Source organism: Anguilla anguilla, chromosome 17, assembly GCF_013347855.1.
Source record: "Anguilla anguilla isolate fAngAng1 chromosome 17, fAngAng1.pri, whole genome shotgun sequence".
In the NCBI taxonomy this organism is placed as follows: Eukaryota; Metazoa; Chordata; class Actinopteri; order Anguilliformes; family Anguillidae; genus Anguilla; species Anguilla anguilla.
The window spans coordinates 2,224,692-2,251,610 of NC_049217.1; the positions used below are offsets into that span (position 1 = coordinate 2,224,692).

The 26,919-nt window shown below is 46.4% G+C and overlaps 1 protein-coding gene across 1 annotated transcript in view; it reads right to left on the reverse strand.

Annotated features, from left to right (window-relative positions):
• LOC118216012 (zinc finger protein 385C-like) overlaps window positions 1–26,919 on the reverse strand; it is an 82,354-nt gene that overhangs the window by 20,564 nt on the left and 34,871 nt on the right. The window contains exons 2-3 of the mRNA XM_035397009.1: window positions 13,531–13,676; window positions 6,973–7,083 (exon numbers count right to left, since the gene is read on the reverse strand). Coding sequence (XP_035252900.1) covers window positions 6,973–7,083; window positions 13,531–13,676 — 257 coding nt within the window. The remainder of the gene's footprint in view (window positions 1–6,972; window positions 7,084–13,530; window positions 13,677–26,919) is intronic.

The following is a 26,919-nucleotide window of genomic DNA, read 5'->3' on the forward strand; positions in this document are numbered from 1 at the left end:
CAAACACCCTGTAATACTGCAAAGCAAGGCTAAATGTCAGCATTGAGCTTTGACCAGGGTGAAATTTTCATTACTTAAAATACACATTTATTTCTGTCTTGTTTTGTCATTTATTTTAGCCTTGAGTTTAAGACAAAAGAATTCTAAAAAGGCATGCATATCAGTATTATTCACTGTTGGTAATCTGGTGAAGGGGTTTCTTGTAAAGTCTTCTAAGATGACATGTCTTTCAAAGAAAAATTGACAGCACTTAAATGTTAAATGTTATTACTTATTGTTATAGTGGTAGTAATCTAAAAAAAATAGCAAAATAGCTTGTTTCATTTTCTAGAATTATAAATTAACGAGTTTATTTAAAAAAACCTGTCATTCTCAGCCTTCTAAATTTGGATTGTAATTTAAATTCTATCAATTATTTCAACAACATCATAAACAATCACTTAAACATTAAACTATTGGAAACAGAGCCAGCAGTAAGTCAGAACGATCCATGTATACTTGCTATAAAGATACAAACCCAAACAGTTAAATATAATTGCTTTTAATATCCTGAAGATAACTAAGTAGCTGAGAGCATTAATGTTGATTTTGCCGGTATTCCTGGCATTACACACGAGCAGAGCCATCAGGAGTAATGTTTCTAAAGCTGAGCATAGTTCATGTACACTGCCTGACCAAAAAAAAAGTCGCCGCTTGGATTTTTTTGGACAGTGCCCACTGTACAACCCTCTGGAGGCAATGTTATGATCTGGAGTTGCTTCAGTTGGTCAGGTCTAGGCTCAGCAACGTTATGCGGCAATAAAATAAAGTCAGTTGAGTACCCGAATGTACTGAATGACCAGGTTATCCCATCAATGGATTTTTTCTTCCCTGACGGCAGGACGACAATGCCAAGATTCATTGGGCTCAAAATGTGAAAGAGTGGTTCTGGGAGCATGAGGAATCATTTTCACACATGAATTGGCCACCACAGAGTCCTGACCTTAACCCCATTGAAAGTTTTTGGGATGTGCTGGAGAAGACTTTACAGTGTTTCGACTCTCCGGTCGTTAATACAAGATAATGCAATTCTGGATGGAAATAAATGTTATGAGAACTTGTGACGTTGCATAAGGTTGTCGAAACAACGCCATGACGAATGTGTGCCGTAATCAAAGCTAAAGGCGGTCCAACGAAATATCAGAGTGTGCAACTTTTTTTTTTTGGCCAGGCAGTGTATGATGCTCACACGCACACACACACACGCACAGACACACACACACACGCACACTCTCCAGGATGAGCGGAGTCTGCTCGCACCTGACTGCTCTGGCACTACGATCTTTACTTCACTCTCGTGTGTTTTTCTGCACCTCTGCACCTTGAACCAATGCACTTGTTGTACGTCGCTCTGGATAAGAGCGTCTGCTAAATGCCTGTAATGTAATGTAATAATGTAATGATCATCCACCATAAACATGCTCACATCCACAATAAACATGCTTACATCCACAATAAACATGCTCACATCCACAATAAACATGCTCACCGTCACTCACATACACATATCCGCCATTATACCTACACCACAATCGCTACCAAACTTAGAATCTGACATACACTTGCACACACACAGGAATCACACACCTACACCCAACAAACATACACTCATTCAGACCCCTCCCAGCATTCTCTAATCTATCACTTCCCTCAGAGCAGTTCTGCACTGTAAACACCCCGTTAAACATGCAGTGTGAGAGCTCAAAGTGTGACAACGGCTTCCGCTGGCCGCCATCAGACACACGCTCACTACTCACAGAATGACACGCATGGGCAGGTCACATGCACACCTCCCGAGCCAGCTGAGGCCCCCAGACGCCAGCAAGAGGCTGGAGTCAACAGGAACCAAGTGGGAATCAGCTCTGGAGAGCTCCTCCATTAGAGGGGCAATAGCTGGGACTTTTACTGGCTCATGCTAGGTTGCTAGTGCAGAAGCATCACTAGCACCCTGGTTTTGGGTGGGAGCTATTTGTCCCTGCTCCCTAGAGAGGGAAATGAAAACGGCCCCTCTTAATTGCGGCTTGTTTAGCGTGACCTGCAGCGGAGCTGCCGAGCTGTCATGGCAGCAGTAGTCACAGGAGTTGCCCGGCTACGGCGAAGTCGCAGCAAACATATTTGGGTTTTCTCTGGGAGCACCATTCAGTGAAACCAATCACAGGCTCCGAAGCAGGGCTGAAGTTAGAGGAATGCTAATATGTACTCGCCAAACACAAGTGGGTACACACTGCAGACAGCCGGTGAGCTTCCCATAGCAGCATACCTGTATTTCATGTGGAGTCATGGAGCCTGGTGAGATAGCACACACTCACTATATAACACATGGAGCCTGGTGAGATAGTACACACTCACTATATAACACATGGAGCCTGGTGAGATACACACTCACTATATAACACATGGAGCCTGGTGAGATAGTACACACTCACTATATAACACATGGAGCCTGGTGAGATACACACTCACGATATAACACATGGAGCCTGGTGAGATACACACTCACTATATAACACATGGAGCCTGGTGAGATACACACTCACTATATAACACATGGAGCCTGGTGAGATACACACTCACTATATAACACATGGAGCCTGGTGAGATACACACTCACGATATAACACATGGAGCCTGGTCAGATAGTACATACTCATTATATAACACATGGAGCCTGGTCAGATACACACTCACTATATAACACATGGAGCCTGGTCAGATACACACTCACTATATAACACATGGAGCCTGGTGAGATAGTACACACTCACTATATAACACATGGAGCCTGGTGAGATAGTACATACTCATTATATAACACATGGAGCCTGGTCAGATAGTACACACTCACTATATAACACATGGAGCCTGGTGAGATACACACTCACTATATAACACATGGAGCCTGGTGAGATACACACTCACTATGTAACACATGGAGCCTGGTGAGATAGTACATACTCATTATATAACACATGGAGCCTGGTCAGATAGTACACACTCACTATATAACACATGGAGCCTGGTGAGATACACACTCACTATATAACACATGGAGCCTGGTGAGATAGTACACACTCACTATATAACACATGGAGCCAGGTCAGATAGTACACACTCACTATATAACACATGGAGCCTGGTCAGATAGTACACACTCACTATATAACACATGGAGCCTGGTGAGATACACACTCACTATGTAACACATGGAGCCTGGTCAGATAGTACATACTCATTATATAACACATGGAGCCTGGTCAGATACACACTCACTATATAACACGTGGAGCCTGGTCAGATACACACTCACTATGTAACACATGGAGCCTGGTGAGATAGTACATACTCATTATATAACACATGGAGCCTGGTCAGATACACACTCACTATATAACACGTGGAGCCTGGTCAGATACACACTCACTATATAACACATCTCCATGTGTTAACATATATATAACACAGCCTTCCAAGCACGCTGACCGGTGTGCTGTGCATGCTGAATGTATACTGTAAGCTTATTATGGAAGTAATAAAGCAATAGTTGAAATAATCAACAATGAATACTTCCTCAAAGAACTTCATCCAGAAGTGAAGGAGAGTCAAACTTTAAAAAAAAAAGTTCAACGATTAAAATACTGCTCTCATAGCAATAAAAATAATAAAGTAAGTCCAGATCAGAGACCGTGAGCAGGAGTAAAGGTGGGGAGAGGGTGTTGGTGAATCCTGATAGGCCGAGGGGGAGCAGACAGGAGTATGAATGGACGGGGGTGCTGAAAAGGGGGGGGGGGGGGGGGGGTGTGGTTTAAAAGCCCCACCGGCTGCAGTGCCGTTAGCGGGAGCCTGTGGGACAGTAACTGGGGGGATGCACGGTGGATTAGTCAGGGTCTGAAGGTTTATGCTTGTCCAGCAGCTTCTGTGTGTTTTGTGTGATCGATCGATCCAAGCCTGTTTAACAGAGACATGACAAAGTAGCTGGCTGCGGTCTACCAAGATGCTCGGATTTGGTTGTGTGTGTGTGTGTGTGTGTGGCGGGGGGAGGGGGGGGGGGACGTAGGTGGTTGATTTTATGTGTTGTACATCAGTAATTTTTACAGGTGTACACCTGAGTGCTTGATTAAACATGTTTAACAGCATATTTGTATAAGCATGAACACCAGTGTGTTTAAGCGTGTGTATCAGTGTATTTATTTCAGCATATACCTTAACATGTACACTGTTTGTTTAAGAGCAAACACTAGCATGTTTCCTTAAGTTTTTATACCAATATGTTTTAATAAGCACATACATTAGAATGTTTGTTTATGCATGAACACTAGGAACCCTGTAGGGGGTCTGGGGGATGCCCCCCTCCATGCACACTTAAAGGACACAGCTGAAGTGTGGATTCTTAAAGATGCACACTTAAAGGACACAGCTGAAGTGTGGATTCTTAAAGATGCACACTTAAAGGACACAGCTGAAGTGTGGATTCTTAAAGATGCACACTTAAAGGATACAGCTGAAGTGTGGATTCTCAAACATGCACACTTAAAGGACACAGCTGAAGTGTGGATTCTTAAAGATGCACACTTAAAGGACACAGCTGAAGTGTGGATTCTTAAAGATGCACACTTAAAGGATACAGCTGAAGTGTGGATTCTCAAACATGCACACTTAAAGGACACAGCTGAAGCCTGGATTCACACACTTGTGCCAGACTGTCTGCCCTATCTGCCCAATCCACTATAAGGGGTGGGGGGGTCACAGTTAAGGACATTTACTTTTTAAAATAGGGCTCATTTTTAGATGCTGAGAGCATAGCCATTATTCAGTGTGCTGAACCCACCTGTGATAAAAATGTCCACGCCGCATTCAAAGGATCGCCTCATTAGAATTCTGCAAATTTCGCTCATTTCCATATAAATGTAAATAAGTTATACAATAACTCAAGATGCAAGCACAGCTTAAATTAATTGAAGTCGAGCGGGAGAGATAGGAATGCCAATTGAAAATGGGTTTCTTTGCTAGACAGAAAGCATGAATGAACTGGTTCCAGTAATAATGAGTTTGCTTAGCTTCTATAGGACATTTCATTTCAAATTTTGTCTCACAAATGTGTCTTTGAGGACATTTGTTAAACTGTCCAAAATGGCAGGTTCCTGAGCACATGCAAGCATTGATTATAAAACTCTGTGACACCTAACGGCCTCTTCCAATTACAGAAAAGAAACTAGAAATGCTGAGCAAATCTGAAAAGCATTTTTTGAACACGTGCTTAGTGGGTTGGGGTAGATTTATAAAAATGCATTGAGCAGCTTTTCAACTTATCTTAACAATACTGCCTTCAGAATAAAATGTAAATAAAGCACCCTTCTCTAAATCTTGGCCAAATATCAGTGCTATTGCTAATGTGTATACTACACATGGTGGGATTAGCACAACCTGCTCACATTTATTCTGCATCTGGTAAATGAGCAATGCCACCACTTTCCAGTCGCGGCTCACGTCCGTTTCAGCAGTACTGACTGACAGGTTTATAAGGCGAGTCACAGCCAAGCTGGAGAAAATGCCAGAACTGCACTGAAATGTTTTCCCTCAAAGGGGCTGCATGTTGCGCAAACAGAGACTTCAAGCCTTGTCACTACTAGCATAAAAACACTATTATTATTGCCAAAAAGAATTCAATTCAGATTCAATTGAGAAAAAGGAAGCAGAGACCACTTAAGAGGAAGAAATGGTGGACAAGACTTTTAAAAATAATTAAGACATGTGTGATGTTGAAGGGCTGAATACACACTGCAGTTCTTTAAAAGTGGAAAGGATTTGAATTCCTTTCACATACACACACACACAGGAAGGCACAAAAATACACAAAAACAAACACCTACCCACCCACCCACCCACATACTCTCTCCAACTACAAATGGACTATGCTTTTCCTTCTATCCTCAGGATTTTCACCGATTGTCATGACTAATCTGCAGGTGCTAAAAAAAATGCTTAGAGAAATTAAAGAGAGAGAGGAAGTGAGAGTGAGTGAGTGAGAGAAGGAGTGAGAGAGAGAAAGGTTGACTAAGAGACAGGAGCAAAGACAGAAATCGGGGCGTGTGGGAGGGACTTGTGCAGATGTGCAGGATTGGCTCATGCAGGCGTGTGAGATGGACTTGTGCAGATAAGCAGTATAAACGCACAAGGTGAGCTCATGCAGGTGTGTGGGGCAGGGTGAGCTCATGCAGGTGTGCGGGAGGGATGGGCTCATGCAGGTGTGTGGGGGCAGGGTGAGCTCATGCAGGTGTGTGGGGCAGGGTGAACTCATGCAGGTGTGTGGGAGAGATGGGCTCATGCAGGTGTGTGGGGAGGCAGGCTCATGCAGGTGCGTGGGGCAGGGCGCGCTCATGCAGGTGTGTGGGGCAGGGCGAGCTCATGCAGGTGTGTGGGAGGGATGGGCTCATACAGGTGTGTGGGGCAGGGTGAGCTCATGCAGGTGTGTGGGAAGGCAGGCTGAGCTCATGCAGGAGTGTGGGGGCAGGGTGAGCTCATGCAGGTGTGTGGGAAGGCAGGCTGAGCTCATGCAGGTGTGTGGGGGCAGGGTGAGCTCATGCAGGTGTGTGGGAAGGCAGGCTGCGCTCATGCAGGTGTGTGGGGGCAGGGTGAGCTCATGCAGGTGTGTGGGGGCAGGGTGAGCTCATGCAGGTGTGTGGGAAGGCAGGCTGCGCTCATGCAGGTGTGTGGGGGCAGGGTGAGCTCATGCAGGTGTGTGGGAAGGCAGGCTGAGCTCATGCAGGTGTGTGGGGGCAGGGTGAGCTCATGCAGGTGTGTGGGGGCAGGGTGAGCTCATGCAGGTGTGTGGGGGCAGGGTGAGCTCATGCAGGTGTGTGGGGGCAGGGTGAGCTCATGCAGGTGTGTGGGGCAGGGTGAGCTCATGCAGGTGTGTGGGAGGGCGGGCTCACTCACCATAGAGTTGAACCTCAGGTGGCAGATGTTGCAGGAAATTATCTGCTTCTTCCTGAGAGGCTGGGGGACCCCAAACGTGTGGTTGATCACCGCTCTCTGGACTGGGTCCATCTATGAGAGCCAGGAAACACATTAATAAACACACAGCACGAGGTTCCAGGCTCATACACTGCCTCTCTGCAGAGAGAAGGGCACAGTGCTGTACAGGATACAGAGAGAAGAGCACAGTGCTGTACAGGATACAGAGAGAAGAGCACAGTGCTGTACAGGATACAGAGAGAAGGGGACAGTGCTGTACAGGATACAGAGAGAAGGGCACAGTGCTGTACAGGATACAGAGAGAAGGGGACAGTGCTGTACAGGATACAGAGAGAAGGGCACAGTGCTGTACAGGATACAGTGAGAAGGGGACACTGCTGTACAGGATACAGAGAGTAGGGGACAGTGCTGTACAGGATACAGAGAGAAGGGCACAGTGCTGTACAGGATACAGAGAGAAGGGGACAGTGCTGTACAGGATACAGAGAGAAGGGGGCAGTACAGGATACAGAGAGTAGGGCACAGTGCTGTACAGGATACAGAGAGAAGGGGACAGTGCTGTACAGGATACAGAGAGTAGGGCACAGTGCTGTACAGGATACAGAGAGAAGGGGACAGTGCTGTACAGGATACAGAGAGAAGGGCACAGTGCTGTACAGGATACAGAGAGAAGGGGACAGTGCTGTACAGGATACAGAGAGAAGGGGGCAGTACAGGATACAGAGAGTAGGGCACAGTGCTGTACAGGATACAGAGAGAAGGGGACAGTGCTGTACAGGATACAGAGAGAAGGGGACAGTGCTGTACAGGATACAGAGAGAAGGGGACAGTGCTGTACAGGATACAGTGAGAAGGGCACAGTGCTGTACAGGATACAGAATGAACGAGGGAGGGGGAGGGAAGGGGGGGGGGGGGCACTCTCCTGCTGGAAGTCCAGGACATTTAAAGCCTTCTAGACATTATGGCTGGCAAAAATAATAGAACTAAAAAGATAAAAATAAATATTCATAGGCTAGAACCTAAATCATGGCCCTTCACATGAAGGGTTTAGAGTATGGGCCTGGGCACTGCGGGTGGTGTTTAGGGTGGGGCCTGGGTAATGTGGGTGGGGTTTAGAGTATGGGCCTGGGTATTATGGGTGGAGTTTAGGGTAGGGATCTGGGTATTGTGGGTGGGGTTTAGAGTATGGGCCTGGGTATTGTGGGTGGGGTTTAGGGTGGGGCCTGGGCATTGTGGGTGGGGTTTACAGTGTAGGCCTGGGCATTGTGGGTGGGGTTTAGGGTGGGGCCTGGGCATTGTGGGTGGGGTTTACAGTGTGGGCCTGGGTATTGTGGGTGGGGTTTAGGGTGGGACCTGGGTAATGTGGGTGGGGTTTAGGGTATGGGCCTGGGTATTGTGGGTGGTGTTTAGAGTGTGGGCCTGGGCATTGTGGGTGGGGTTTAGGGTAGGGGCCCTACTATAAACTGGTGTGTCTCATCTTATCTTTATATTTTATTGATTTCCCGTTGTGCACAAATGTACAAGAGCAAAGAGTAAACCTGAGTTAATGTGGCTGTGAGGCACTCTGTCCTGTATGACGGCTTCTTGCCTGATGATCTGCACATTTCACACCCCAATTTTATTTCATTTCATTAATTGTGATTAAACTTAGAGAACCTGATGCGCCTGCTCAGTGAGGGGATATCAATTATCGCCTTAAAGTTAATGATTAACACCTGTGCTGCTTTTATATTCAGTCACACCCAGAAATTCCTTACACACTAAAGAAGGCATTTCTTGGAAATGTCTGTGTACTTTGTTACCCTGCTGCTATAAATGAATGTGAGTGATATTTTGGAGCCTTATTGTTGTGTGCACTATTTATTTGGACTCCTATAATCATTGGTTTTACACACCACACTGAAGTGGTTGAGCACGATGGTATCAGTTTTCTATAGACTGCTGTACGCAGATGACTACACCTATAACATGCAAGGCAACGTGGTGCAGTCTATCAGGCAGAAAACTGTCAACCCTCCCCACCCCCCACCCCCCCACCCCCCCCGACAGCCTCCTTGTGCGGCTGGGGCTCGGATTTCCCACGTTGGCCTTCTCTTCCTCTTCCTATTGGATGCTTATTCCTAAAGAAAGATCAGCTACCTATGGGAGTTGAGTGGGTCTTATCTGATGATACCCTCTTCCTCTGCCGGGTGGCAGTGAGAGACCAGATTGGGGGGGGGGGGGGGGGGGGGAGGGGGGAGGGCAAGGGGAGGAGCCAAGGAGTGGGAGGACCCAGTAAATGGGAGGAGACTGAGGGGCAGAAGAGCCACTCAGGCAGATTCACTGTCAGAGGAGATGATGCACTTAAAGGATTTTGGGAGGATTTCCTTTTCCCCACTCACTCTCGGCTAGTTAGCTCTAAACAGAGGCTTTCTAAGAGCACGTTCTGAGTGATTTCTAGAGCCAGAATGGCCAACTGAGTAGGGAACACACAGAGAGGCTTTCTAAAAGCCTGTTCTGAGTGATTTCCAGAGCCAGAATGGCCGACTGAGTAGGGAACACACAGAGGCTTTCAAAGGAAATGTACTCACTCACACAAACCCCCCAAAAATCTCCTTAAACGCTTTAGTGCATCAGCTCCGGATACGACTGTGTCCCACTTATTTCCACTTCCTGGATTTTCTTTCCCAGACCTCCTTTAAGGCAGGGGGAGAGGATCTGGAGAAGGCTAAACGCGCTTTTACTTAAAATGGAGGCAGAAGAATGCCTAAGAAAAAGCCAGTCAGAGGTAAAAACAAAACCGACAAAGGGAACCAAAAAGAGAGTGTGGGTGTAAAAGAATGAAACACAGATTGCCTTTGTCTTACTGAAAGCCAGATAATTACAACAGCTCAAGATGTACGGGCAAGATATACCACACGGGTACAGACAATCAGAAAAAGAAAGACATGGAGAATTTCTTCAGGGAAATAGTGCTTGAATCTACCACAGTTGTTTAAAACAATGTTTGCCAGGTTTCTGAGAACAGCGTGCAGCTCAAGAGGCGTATTGTTGGGGCTGTTGTCATGGACAGCTCCTGCCACAGAAAAATATACATTTAAATGGGCAGTCAGCGAATGAGAATGAAGAGGAGGCGTGTCCATGAGAGAGGCTGGCAGAGCTGGGAATATAAGGGGGGGTTAGGCTCTGTTCATGCTGATAGACGATGATCATTTAAGAATGGCACAATCATGCTGAAATCTGTGTGGGCCCCCACCTCTCTACTCTCTAACTTCGGACCTGCTGCCAGTGGCAGAACTGGTTCCTGGGTTGGTTCAAGATGTGAAACCTTTTGCTAAATTTGACTAGGGCAGCGTTTCCCAACCTTTTTCTTTCGGTGGTACACTTTCCAAATTTACATAATCTCATGGCACACCACGAGCGACGTACTGACGTTGATGTGATGTGCCAACAGTAAGCCTAAATGTTCTTTTGGGGTTTTAATTAAGCAATATGCATTTGACATTTATTTTGGCTTTTGTGAATGGGATTTGTTCTTTTAAGATCTTTTAATTAATTTGAAAATTATATATTTTTTTTTGAATTTTTTTTTCACACGGCACACCAGAGTGCCGTGACAGCACTCTGAAACCAGACGTTCAGTATAGCACTCTAAAACCAGATGTTCAGTACAGCACTCTGAAACCAGACGTTCAGTAACAGCACTCTGAAACCAGATGTTCAGTATAGCACTCTGAAACCAGACGTTCAGAAACAGCAGTCTGAAACCAGACATTCAGTACAGTATTCTGAAACCAGACGTTCAGTAACAGCACTCTGAAACCAGACGTTCAGTAACAGCACTCTGAAACCAGATGTTCAGTAACAGCACTCTGAAACCAGATGTTCAGTAACAGCACTCTGAAACCAGACGTTCAGTATAGCACTCTGAAACCAGACGTGCAGTAACATCACTCTGAAACCAGACGTTCAGTAACAGCACTCTGAAACCAGACGTTCAGTATAGCACTCTGAAACCGGACATTCAATATAGCACTCTGAAACCAGACGTTCAGTATAGCACTCTGAAACCGGGCGTTCAGTAACAGCACTCTGAAACCAGACGTTCAGTACAGCACTCTGAAACCAGACGTTCAGTACAGCACTCTGAAACCGGACGTTCAGTACAGCACTCTGAAACCGGACGTTCAGTATAGCACTCTGAAACCAGATGTTCAGTATAGCACTCTGAAACCAGACGTTCAGAAACAGCACTCTGAAACCAGACATTCAGTACAGTATTCTGAAACCAGACGTTCAGTATAGCACTCTGAAACCAGATGTTCAGTACAGCACTCTGAAACCAGACGTTCAGTATAGCACTCTGAAACCAGATGTTCAGTACAGCACTCTGAAACCAGACATTCAGTACAGCACTCTGAAACCATACATTCAGTAACAGCACTCTGCAACCAAGTGTTCAGTACAGCACTCTGAAACCAGACATTCAGTACAGTATTCTGAAACCAGACGTTCAGTATAGCAGTATAGCACTCTGAAACCAGACGTTCAGTAACAGCACTCTGAAACCAGACATTCAGTACAGTATTCTGAAACCAGACGTTCAGTATAGCAGTATAGCACTCTGAAACCAGACGTTCAGTAACAGCACTCTGAAACCAGACGTTCAGTAACAGCACTCTGAAACCAGACGTTCAGTAACAGCACTCTGAAACCAGATGTTCAGTAACAGCACTCTGAAACCAGACGTTCAGTAACAGCACTCTGAAACCAGACGTTCAGTATAGCACTCTGAAACCAGATGTTCAGTAACAGCACTCTGAAACCAGACGTTCAGTAACAGCACTCTTAAACCAGACGTTCAGTACAGTACTCTGAAACCAGACGTTCAGTAACAGCACTCTGAAACCAGACGTTCAGTACAGCACTCTGAAACCAGGCGTTCAGTAACAGCACTCTGAAACCAGACATTCAGTACAGTATTCTGAAACCAGACGTTCAGTATAGCAGTATAGCACTCTGAAACCAGACGTTCAGTAACAGCACTCTGAAACCAGATGTTCAGTAACAGCACTCTGAAACCAGACGTTCAGTAACAGCACTCTGAAACCAGACGTTCAGTATAGCACTCTGAAACCAGATGTTCAGTAACAGCACTCTGAAACCAGACGTTCAGTAACAGCACTCTTAAACCAGACGTTCAGTACAGTACTCTGAAACCAGACGTTCAGAAACAGCACTCTGAAACCAGACATTCAGTACAGTATTCTGAAACCAGACGTTCAGTATAGCACTCTGAAACCAGACGTTCAGTACAGCACTCTGAAACCAGACGTTCAGTACAGCACTCTGAAACCATACATTCAGTAACAGCACTCTGCAACCAGGTGTTCAGTACAGCACTCTGAAACCAGACGTTCAGTAACAGCACTCTGAAACCAGACATTCAGTACAGCACTCTGAAACCAGACGTTCAGTAACAGCACTCTGAAACCAGATATTCAGTACAGTATTCTGAAACCAGACGTTCAGTATAGCACTCTGAAACCAGACGTTCAGTAACAGCACTCTGAAACCAGATGTTCAGTAACAGCACTCTGAAACCAGACGTTCAGTAACAGCACTCTGAAACCAGACGTTCAGTAACAGCACTCTGAAACCAGACGTTCAGTATAGCACTCTGAAACCAGATGTTCAGTAACAGCACTCTGAAACCAGACGTTCAGTAACAGCACTCTTAAACCAGACGTTCAGTACAGTACTCTGCAACCAGACGTTCAGTAACAGCACTCTGAAACCAGACGTTCAGTACAGCACTCTGAAACCAGACGTTCAGTAACAGCACTCTGAAACCAGACATTCAGTACAGTATTCTGAAACCAGACGTTCAGTATAGCAGTATAGCACTCTGAAATCAGACGTTCAGTAACAGCACTCTGAAACCAGATGTTCAGTAACAGCACTCTGAAACCAGACGTTCAGTAACAGCACTCTGAAACCAGACGTTCAGTATAGCACTCTGAAACCAGATGTTCAGTAACAGCACTCTGAAACCAGACGTTCAGTACAGTACTCTGAAACCAGACGTTCAGTAACAGCACTCTGAAACCAGACGTTCAGTACAGCACTCTGAAACCAGACGTTCAGTACAGCACTCTGAAACCGGACGTTCAGTATAGCACTCTGAAACCAGACGTTCAGAAACAGCAGTCTGAAACCAGATGTTCAGTAACAGCAGTCTGAAACCAGATGTTCAGTAACAGCACTCTGAAACCAGACGTTCAGTAACAGCACTCTGAAACCAGATGTTCAGTAACAGCACTCTGAAACCAGATGTTCAGTAACAGCACTCTGAAACCAGATGTTCAGTAACAGCACTCTGAAACAAGATGTTCAGTGAGAGCAGTCTGAAACCAGACGTTCAGTAACAGCACTGTTTCAGTGTATGAAACCACTGCTATAGGTTTCCCATCTTGAATGGAGCCCTGAATCTGATCATTGTGGGCGGGTCCTGTGGTGGCCAGAAAGGGCGGAACTCACCGTGTTGAAATTTGGGAAGAGGCTGAGTGGGGAGGAGGCGCTGAGGTGAAAGGGAAGGAAGTGCTTGATGTCCAGCTGGGGTTGGAGAGGGGGGCGTCCCGGGACAGGCAGAGGCGGCAGGAGGGGGCTGCTCTGGGTGGGGCTGCCTTCGCAGGAGAAAAAACACAACATTTCCGTTAGGATGCAGAGACGACGCAAGAGGCACACTTTAAATGACCCAAAATTGGTTTGCAGAAGGATAAGCAGTCTCAAAACTTGTAGCACATTTTTTTTATTTTACTCATGTTATTTTTTATGTTATGAATGTCAGTGAAGTGGGTTTATAGAGCGTATATGCATCACATACAGCCGCCATTACTGCCCGCACGTGCTGGGAGGCTGGGAGAACATGTCATGGCTCATTGGCATTCTCTGTGTACATCTGGCATGTTCATACCGCACCACCACCCTGCTGCATCAGCTGCTTACTGCAGGGGTGTCCAGTCATATCTGCAAAGGGCTAGAGTGGGAGCAGCTTTCAGCCCAGAGCTAAAACAAGGATGCACATGCAGACCCCCTCACATACACAGAGGCACACACACACACACAGGCGCACACACACACACACACACACACACACACACACAGGCGCACACACACACACACACAAGCACACACACACCATACAAGCATCCACATCCATACACAGACACACACACACACACTAACACACACACCATACAGGCATCCACATCCATACACAGACACACACACACACACTAACACAGCGTTTCCCAACCTTTTTCCTTCCGCGGCACACTTATCAAATTTACAGAATCTCATGGCACACCACGCCGACAGAAAAAACCCGCGAGCGACGTACTGACGTTGATGTGACGTGCCAACAGTAAGCCTAAATGTTCTTTTGCCGTTTTAATTAAGTGATATGACATTTTAATGACATTTATTTAGGCTTTTGTGAATGGGATTTGTTCATTTAAGTTTTTTAAATTCATTTGACCATTAACATTTTTTTAAAGGATTTTTCACACGGCACACCAGAGTGCCGCAGCACACCGGTTGGGAAACGCTGCACTAACACACACACACACCATACAGGCATCCACATCCATACACAGACACACACACACACCATACAGGCATCCACATCCATACACAGACACACACACACACACCATACAGGCCTCCACATCCACACACAGACACACAGAAACACACACAGAGGCATCCACATCCATACACAGACACACACACACACCATACAGGCATCCACATCCATACACAGACACACACACACACACAGAGGCATCCACATCCATACACAGACACACACGCACACGCACACACACACACACACCATACAGTCATCCACATCCATACACAGACACACACACACACCATACAGCCATCCACATCCATACACAGACACACACACACACCATACAGGCATCCACATCCATACACAGACACACACACACACCATACAGGCATCCACATCCATACACAGACACACATACACACCATACAGGCATCCACATCCATACACAGACACACACACACACACACACACAGACACACACACAAGCACACACACACCATACAAGCACCCACATCCATACACAGACACAGACACACACACCATACAGGCATCCACATCCATACACAGACACACACACACACACACACCATACAGGCATCCACATCCATACACAGACACACACACACACACCATACAGGCATACACATCCATACACAGACACACAGAAACACACACAGAGGCATCCACATCCATACACAGACACACACAAACACACACAGAGGCATCCACATCCATACACAGACACACACACACACCATACAGGCATCCACATCCATACACAGACACACACACACCATACAGGCATCCACATCCATATACAGACACACACACACACACCATACAGGCATCCACATCCATATACAGACACACACACACACACACACGCGCACAGAGGCATCCACATCCATACACAGACACCCACACTCACATCATACAGGCATCCACATCCATATACAGACACACACGCACACCATACAGGCATCCACATCCATATACAGACACACACACACACACACACACAGAGGCATCCACATCCATACACAGACACACACGCACACACACCATACAGGCATCCACATTCATACACAGACACACACAAACACACAAGCAGAGGCATGCACACACACAGGCACTCACATGCACACACACACACACAGCCCAGAGCTAAAACAAGGATGCACATGCAGACCCCCTCACACACACACACACCATACAGGCATCCACATCCATACACAGACAAACACGCACACCATACAGGCATCCACATCCATACACACACACATACACACACAAGCACACACACACCATACAAGCACCCACATCCATACACAGACACACACACACACACACCATACAGGCATCCACATCCATACACAGACACACACACACACCATACAAGCATCCACATCCATACACAGACACACACACACACACACACCATACAGGCATCCACATCCATACACAGACACACACACACCATACAGGCATCCACATCCATACACAGACACACACACACACCATACAGGCATCCACATCCATATACAGACACACACACACACACACAGAGGCATCCACATTCATACACAGACACATACACACACCATACAGGCATCCACATCCATACACAGACACACACACACCATACAGGCATCCACATCCATACACAGACACACACACACACCACACAGGCATCCACATCCATACACAGACACACACACACACACACCATACAGGCATACACATCCATAGACAGACACACACAAACACACACAGAAGCATCCACATCCATACACAGACACACATACACACCATACAGGCATCCACATCCATACACAGACACACACACACACACACACACAGACACACACACAAGCACACACACACCATACAAGCACCCACATCCATACACAGACACAGACACACACACCATACAGGCATCCACATCCATACACAGACACACACACACACACACACCATACAGGCATCCACATCCATACAAAGACACACACACACACACCATACAGGCATACACATCCATACACAGACACACAGAAACACACACAGAGGCATCCACATCCATACACAGACACACACAGAGGCATCCACATCCATACACAGACACACACACACACCATACAGGCATCCACATCCATACACAGACACACACACACCATACAGGCATCCACATCCATATACAGACACACACACACACACCATACAGGCATCCACATCCATATACAGACACACACACACACCATACAGGCATCCACATCCATACACAGACACACACACACACACCATACAGGCCTCCACATCCACACACAGACACACAGAAACACACACAGAGGCATCCACATCCATACACAGACACACACACACACCATACAGGCATCCACATCCATACACAGACACACACACACACACAGAGGCATCCACATCCATACACAGACACACACGCACACGCACACACACACACACACCATACAGTCATCCACATCCATACACAGACACACACACACACCATACAGCCATCCACATCCATACACAGACACACACACACACCATACAGGCATCCACATCCATACACAGACACACACGCACACACACACACCATACAGGCATCCACATCCATACACAGACACACATACACACCATACAGGCATCCACATCCATACACAGACACACACACACACACACACACACAGACACACACACAAGCACACACACACCATACAAGCACCCACATCCATACACAGACACAGACACACACACCATACAGGCATCCACATCCATACACAGACACACACACACACACACACCATACAGGCATCCACATCCATACACAGACACACACACACACACCATACAGGCATACACATCCATACACAGACACACAGAAACACACACAGAGGCATCCACATCCATACACAGACACACACAAACACACACAGAGGCATCCACATCCATACACAGACACACACACACACCATACAGGCATCCACATCCATACACAGACACACACACACCATACAGGCATCCACATCCATATACAGACACACACACACACACCATACAGGCATCCACATCCATATACAGACACACACACACACACACGCACAGAGGCATCCACATCCATACACAGACACCCACACTCACACCATACAGGCATCCACATCCATATACAGACACACACGCACACCATACAGGCATCCACATCCATATACAGACACACACACACACACACACACAGAGGCATCCACATCCATACACAGACACACACGCACACACACCATACAGGCATCCACATTCATACACAGACACACACAAACACACAAGCAGAGGCATGCACACACACAGGCACTCACATGCACACACACACACACAGCCCAGAGCTAAAACAAGGATGCACATGCAGACCCCCTCACACACACACACACCATACAGGCATCCACATCCATACACAGACAAACACGCACACCATACAGGCATCCACATCCATACACACACACATACACACACAAGCACACACACACCATACAAGCACCCACATCCATACACAGACACACACACACACACACCATACAGGCATCCACATCCATACACAGACACACACACACACCATACAAGCATCCACATCCATACACAGACACACACACACACACACACCATACAGGCATCCACATCCATACACAGACACACACACACCATACAGGCATCCACATCCATACACAGACACACACACACACCATACAGGCATCCACATCCATATACAGACACACACACACACACACACACACACAGAGGCATCCACATTCATACACAGACACATACACACACCATACAGGCATCCACATCCATACACAGACACACACACACCATACAGGCATCCACATCCATACACAGACACACACACACACCACACAGGCATCCACATCCATACACAGACACACACACACACACACCATACAGGCATACACATCCATACACAGACACACACAAACACACACAGAAGCATCCACATCCATACACAGACACACACAAACACACACAGAGGCATCCACATCCATACACAGACACACACACACACCATACAGGCATCCACATCCATACACAGACACACACACACCATACAGGCATCCACATCCATATACAGACACACACACACACCATACAGGCATCCACATCCATATACAGACACACACACAGACACACACACGCACAGAGGCATCCACATCCATACACAGACACCCACACTCACACCATACAGGCATCCACATCCATATACAGACACACACGCACACCATACAGGCATCCACATCCATATACAGACACACACACATCACACACACAGAGGCATCCACATCCATACACAGACACACGCACACACACCATACAGGCATCCACATCCATACACAGACACACACGCACACACAGAGGCATCCACATCCATACACAGACACACACGCACACACCATACAGGCATCCACATCCATACACAGACACACACAAACACACAAGCAGAGCCATGCACACACACAGGCACTCACATGCACACACACACACACAGCCCAGAGCTAAAACAAGGATGCACATGCAGACCCCCTCACACACACACACACCATACAGGCATCCACATCCATACACAGACACACACGCACACCATACAGGCATCCACATCCATACACACACACATACACACACAAGCACACACACACCATACAAGCACCCACATCCATACACAGACACACACACACACACACACACACCATACAGGCATCCACATCCATACACAGACACACACACACACACCATACAGGCATCCACATCCATACATAGACACACACACACACACACACCATACAGGCATCCACATCCATACACAGACACACACACACCATACAGGCATCCACATCCATACACAGACACACACACACACCATACAGGCATCCACATCCATACACAGACACACACACACACCATACAGGCATCCACATCCATATACAGACACACACACACACACACACAGAGGCATCCACATTCATACACAGACACCATACAGGCATCCACATCCATACACAGACACACACACACCATACAGGCATCCACATCCATACACAGACACACACACACACCACACAGGCATCTACATCCGTACACAGACACACACGCACACACACAGAGGCATCCACATTCATACACAGACACACACGCACACACAGAGGCATCCACATCCATACACAGACACACACGCACACACACACACACCGTACATGCATCCACATCCATACACAGACACACACGCACACACAGAGGCATCCACATCCATACACAGACACACACACACACACACCATACATGCATCCATATCCATACACAGACACACACGCACACACAGAGGCATGCACACACACAGGCACTCACATGCACACACACACACACACACACAGGTATGTGCATGCACACACAGACACACATGCGCACACACACAGACATGCATATCCACACACATGTACACACACAGACACACATGCACACACACACAGACATGCATATCCACACACACGTACACGCGCAGATGCACACACACACAGACATGCATATCCACACACACGTACACACACACATGCACACACACACAGACATGCACATCCACACACACATGCACACACACACAGACATGCATATCCACACACACGTACACGCGCAGACACACATGCACACACACACACAAACACACGCAGATGCATACACACCTCAGCAGTCATTTAATTACTGAATTATAGCCCAAAGGGAACGGTGGTATCAGATTTCAGATGGACTGGGGGTGTAGAGATTTCCAATTTTTCGCATGGGTAAGTTTAAGCACTCTCCCGGGGCTCAGCTAGCTGTGGAGGATCAACAGATCAATCACGGGCGTCAACGCGGGGTCACATGACTCACAAAGAGAGCAGACCCCAGGAGCAGGAACAAATGGACCCACTGAGCACCAACAGTGGGCTGAATGCATCAATCCCAAAGGAACACAGGCCGCGTAGAGCTAGCGTTAACACACAACACACAACACATACACTGCACACAGAGCTAACGCTAACACACAACACATACACTGCACACAACACACAGAGCCAGCGTTAACACACAACACACACCCTACACACAACACACAGAGCTAGCATTAACACACAACACACACCCAACACCCAACACACAGAGCCAGCGTTAACACACAACACACGCCCTACACACAACACACAGAGCCAGCGTTAACACACAACACACAATACATACACTGCACGCAACACACAGAGCTAACGTTAACACACAACACACAACACATACACTGCACACAGAGCTAACGCTAACACACAACACACAGAGCCAGCGTTAACACACAACACATACACTGCACACAACACACAGAGCTAGCATTAACACACAACACACACCCTACACACAACACACAGAGCCAGCGATAACACAGAACACACACCCTACACACAACACACAGAGCCAGGGTTAACACACAACACACACCCTACACACAACACACACCCAACACACAGAGCCAGCGTTAACACACAACACACACCCTACACACAAAGCTAGCATTAACACACAACACACAGAGCCAGCGATAACAAACAACACACACCCTACACACAACACACAGAGATAGTGTTAACACACAACACACAGAGCCAGCGTTAACACACAACACACACCCTACACACAACACACAGAGCTAGCGTTAACACACAACACACACACTACACACAACACACAGAGCCAGCGATAACACACAACACACACCCTACACACAACACACACCCTACACACAACACATACACTACACACAACACACAGAGCCAGTGATAACACACAACACACACACTACACACACCCTACACAACACACAGAGCCAGCATTAACACACAACACATACACACATACACACAATACACAATACACATGCACATTCCACATATGAGGTGTGGTAACACAGCACACGCAGGACCGGCAGCCTGCAGGCATGTGTGGTTACTGAGCGTTTGCGACTCATCTCAATTTATACGTGTCATCAGGTACGCCACAGGGTGGCTGGGGCACCAGAGGACTGTTTGGGGTGCAAGTGCCACTCTCTAGTGCACTCTATCGAGCAGCCTGTCTGTCACTGCTCACAGACTGAGCAGCAGGCCACTATGTTACTGCGGGCAACAGCCTATTTCAGTCAGTCACACCAATTACAGTCATCAGCCAGAGAGGAACAACCCAAAGATGCCACAATACAGTTACATTACATTACATTACATTACAGGCATTTGGCAGACGCTCTTATCCAGAGCGACGTACAACAAAGTGTATAACCATAACCAGGAACAAGTATGACGAAAACCCTGTGTGACAGTTCCTGTGTGGGCCCACAAAACAGGCTGAAGATGAGAAAATTCAGACTGACTTACTCTGATAAAGCAGTGAATCAGAGACTGACTGACTCTGATAAAGCAGTGAATCAGAGACTGACTGACTCTGATAAAGCAGAGAATCAGAAACTGACTCTGATAAAGCAGTGAATCACAGACTGGCTGACTCTGATAAAGCAGTGAATCAGACACTGACTGACTCTGATAAAGCAGTGAATCAAATGGTAAATGGACTGCATTTATATAGCGCTTTTATCCAAAGCGCTTTATAATTGATGCCTCTCATTCACCAGAGCAGTTAGGGGTTAGGTGTCTTGCTCAGGGACACTTCGACACGCCCAGGGCGGGGATCGAACCGGCAACCCTCCGACTGCCAGACAACTGCTCTTACCTCCTGAGCTATGTCGCCCAGAATCAGAGACTGAATGACTGAATCAGAGATTCTGATGATGGTCTCTGTCTCTGAGAGTTAGTTTTCTGTCTGCACTGACTCTGTTCATTCTGTCACAGAGAGAGGAAGCGTACTGATGCACACAGAGCATATCCACTCACCCAAATGCAGCTTTGATATGCTGCTGATGTGAGACTAAAGGCACTGAGAGACGCTGTTATCTCCCGCTCTTCTGCTGCAGCTCTGTCATCTGGTTGATAAGTGCAAACACACTCAGAGCATGAAAGCCACAGGAAAGCCACTTGGCCTTCTCTATGGGAGAAGAGAATGACACCGTGTACGCACAGATTTCTGCTTCAGGAGTACAAGGGAGAAACACTTATTGAACTGTGGGGCTGAACTGTGTGCTGTATCTCTCCATCACACAGTCAGTAAAGACACAGTCTCTATAGTCACAGTCAGCACTGTCACAGTCTCTATAGTTACAGTCAGTAAAGACACAGTCTCTATAGTCACAGTCAGCACTGTCACAGTCTCTATAGTTACAGTCAGCACTGTCACAGTCTCTATAGTCACAGTCTCTATAGTCACAGTTAGTACAGTCACAGTCTCTATAGTCACAGTCTGTCCTGTCACAGTCTCTATAGTCACAGTCAGCACTGTCACAGTCTCTATAGTCACAGTCAGCACTGTCACAGTCTCTATAGTCACAGTCAGTACAGTCACAGTCTCTATAGTCACAGTCAGTACAGTCGCAGCCTCTATAGTCACAGTCAGCACAGCCACAGTGTTATTACTGACACATTCACCCAGTCCACACAGCCACAGTGTTATCACTGGCACAGTCACACAGTCAGCACAGCCGCAGTGCTATCACTGACACATTCACCCAGTGCACACAGCCGCAGTGCTATCACTGACACATTCACCCAGTCCACACAGCCACAGTGTTATCACTGACACATTCACCCAGTGCACACAGCCACAGTGGAATCACTGACACATTCACCCAGTCAGCACAGCCACAGTGCTATCACTGACACAGTCACACAGCCTGCACAGCCACAGTGCTATCACTGACACATTCACCCAGTCCACACAGCCACAGTGGAATCACTGACACATTCACCCAGTCCACACAGCAGCAGTAAGCTGGAATGTTCAGGATTCAGTCCACTGCATACAGGTCACATTTCTTAAAGATCTCTTTTTTTCCTTACAGGAAGGCCTGTGAATACATGATATAATTAATGCCAATAATCACCAAGGAGCAGCAGGGAGATGATTTTAAATGAAATCTTTGTCTGTCATTTCATCTTTGTCTTAAACGCTGTTCAGATTGTTCAGATGGCCACCAACACTATAATGGACCTATTTATGATAAATGATTTACATCGTAACTGTAGTCTTAAATCAGATAATTCACCCTGTGTGAGTATGTGACTGCGTGGGCAAAAACAGTTTCAAATACATGGTGCCAGAAACTGTTGAAAACATCTGCCGATATATTGCGCGTGAGCTAACCACAGTCTGTTAGACCTGCGCTGGTGACCCTCATGCCACCAGGCAGCTGTGAAAAAACCAAATGGACCATTTTTCTGTGAGCGTCGCTTTCTGTTTACCTCTCTGTTTACCACTTACGCTGCCCACAGAGCCATGGAGGCCATGGGGTGCCCACTCCCACATGCAGCACATGGCTCGTTTATGAGGCCTGGTCTGAACCACTGGCTTTCCGCTGCAGGTTTATGAAAACTGCTCAGGTGAGAAATGATTGGATACAACATGTGCATTTGAGTTTGAGATGAGGGGGCAGAGAAACTGCAGGTGGCGTTTTGTCCTTTGCAGAATCATAGGAAACAACCCACACATTATTTTAAGAGGCTCATGACAATGAAAAGACGTTCTAATTAAATTATTTAAAAAAAAACTAATTTATTAAATGAGTAACTCTCCTGGTTCTGATTTGTGAAATACTCACCGTTAATGCTGAAAGCTTGGTTTTGGTCACACTTTATGTTAAAATCTGCACAGTGTAGCACAGGTAGAAACCAAACTGTGCACAAACAGACTGTTGCTGTTTCAGTTTGACCTTCTACCAGCAGAAAAAAAAGTAAAAATGTTAATTTCTTAAAGATTTTATTCCATAAAAATGACCAGGACAAGTTGAACTCCACCTATGTTTGTTGCCAATATAGCCAAATGTTTTTATCCACAACAGCTTGAAGACACAAAGGTTTGTATTTGGATTCCGTGACTCATGCAGTTTTATGAACAGTTCCATTTACTTTCAGTTAGCTATTTGATTAACAAGGGACCTGTACCTGGATTCTGTAAGTGAGATTGTTGATTTGGAAATGCACAATATTATACACATACAGTATGAACAGACATCCAAACACCACATACATGTTTTGGTTATTTATATTTATTTCCTGTTGCTGTGGGTCAGTTACCATATTTTTAAAAACTATTTTTCACCTTTATTTCGCTAAATCTACATGTTGAGATTTCAGAGTCATTCCTGCAGTCCCATTACTACAGTATTATAGAGAAACTAATTTTAAATCATATATCATTATTCTAGCACTTGCTGGTCCAAGTTTGTTGATTTATGCCTTTCTGTGCTTTAATGAGATATGTAACTGCACTCTCATCACTAACACTCGACATTTCTTAACATGATTTCTCCGGCTCCTGCTCCATTGTAAGGTAATCCTGTCACATGTTCGACAAACTGCTGTCAACACGTGTTGCCACTGATGCTGCCAAAAACAACCTGGCACCAGGCGGATCTGGGAGCTGTGATTAGCACAACATGCCGAATTTCACCCTCTGCTGTGCTGCTTCTGATCAGTCCTGCATATCATGTGCCAATCTGATAAGCTATTAAACCACTTCAGAACAACACCAGTCATTGGTGAATGCCCTGCCAGCCAGAAAGAGCCCTTTAATTCCCCAGGTTGCCTGTTCCCTGAGTGGACCAGCTGGACCTCAAGGAGCACATCAAGGCAACATCACGGTCCTGCAGATTCCTCCTGCACAACATCAGAAGGATTCGACCATACCTGACTACGCACTCCACCCAGCTGCTTGTCCAGGCTATGGTGACCTCCCGCCTTGATTAATGCAACTCTCTCCTTGCAAGCCTGCTAAATTGTGCCATACAGCCACTATAGATAATTTAGAATGCTGCTGCCTGACTTTTCTTCAACTTTCCTAAGTTATCTCATGTCACTCCTCTGCTGAGGCCACTCCACTGGCTACCGGTTGCTGCCAGGTTCAGGTTCAAAGTCCTGACCCTTGTCTACACTGCAGCCAACAGGACAGCCCCCGCCTACTTACAGGACACGATTCAATCCTACACGCCAGCTCGACCACTCTGCTCTGCTGCAGCAGGGCGACTCGCACCCCCTGCCATCCGGGTGACTGGTTCTTGCTCATCTCTACCACAGAGCTTCTCCACCCTAGCTCCCCAGTGGTGGAACAAACTCTCCGTTCCTCTACGAACCACTCAGTCATTGCCCAGCTTCCACCATGGTCTGAAGACGCATCTCTTCAGAATGTACCTGGACTCACTACTCTGCAGGTCACTCCCAATCTAGGATCGCTCTTATCATTTGTGTCCTTCTAGTTCCTGTAGCACTTCCATGTTACACATGTAACTTCATCCAGCTCTTATATTGCACTACATCTATCTTGATCTTGTAGGTTGCTGTCTTGCCTCCTAGTTTGACTTAACATTTCTCTCTGACCTACCTTATGCTTACTGTGTGAACTGGACTGGACTTAATGTGTTCATGACTATGAATAACTGTTACATAATTACATACCAATTTGCCCTTTTTGATAAAAATGCCATTTTTTCTTATGCATGTTTATAAGGTAAAACAGGTATCATGTATATCAACTGCAAGGGTTAGACTTGAATTCCAAGGAAGAGATGCACATTTTGATTGATATTTGTTCATGACAGTATGCTAAAGAATCCTTTGTGTGTACTTATATGATTACAAATTGGAATACTATTTGAACTCATTGAATGTGCTGAAGGCCACTGCAGATATACACCTGGGGAAGCCAGACATTAAATGATAAAATGTTGAAAGATGCAGAACATGACAGAAGCTTGCCTCAGGGCCGAAGAGCTTGCCATGTATAAGCACATTTCCCAACTATTAATGCATTGAAGCAAGACTGATGGGCTGCCTCAGGCACAGATGTGAAGCCTAAGTCAAGTGGAGGAATGCTGGGTTTCACCATTGCACAGTAGCTGCTGAAAAACACCTGAGGTTTCCTCCAAAAGGAGTAACATCAATTCAAACATCCATTCACCATGTCCAAAAGAGCAATTCATCAAGGCTTCACTGAATCCATAGCCTGGAGCCTTGACATCCCAGCCAACATGGCTAAACATTCAATATAACTGGCTGCACCCAATGCAATGAGAAGACCCATTCATCAAGGCAATCCACCAACGT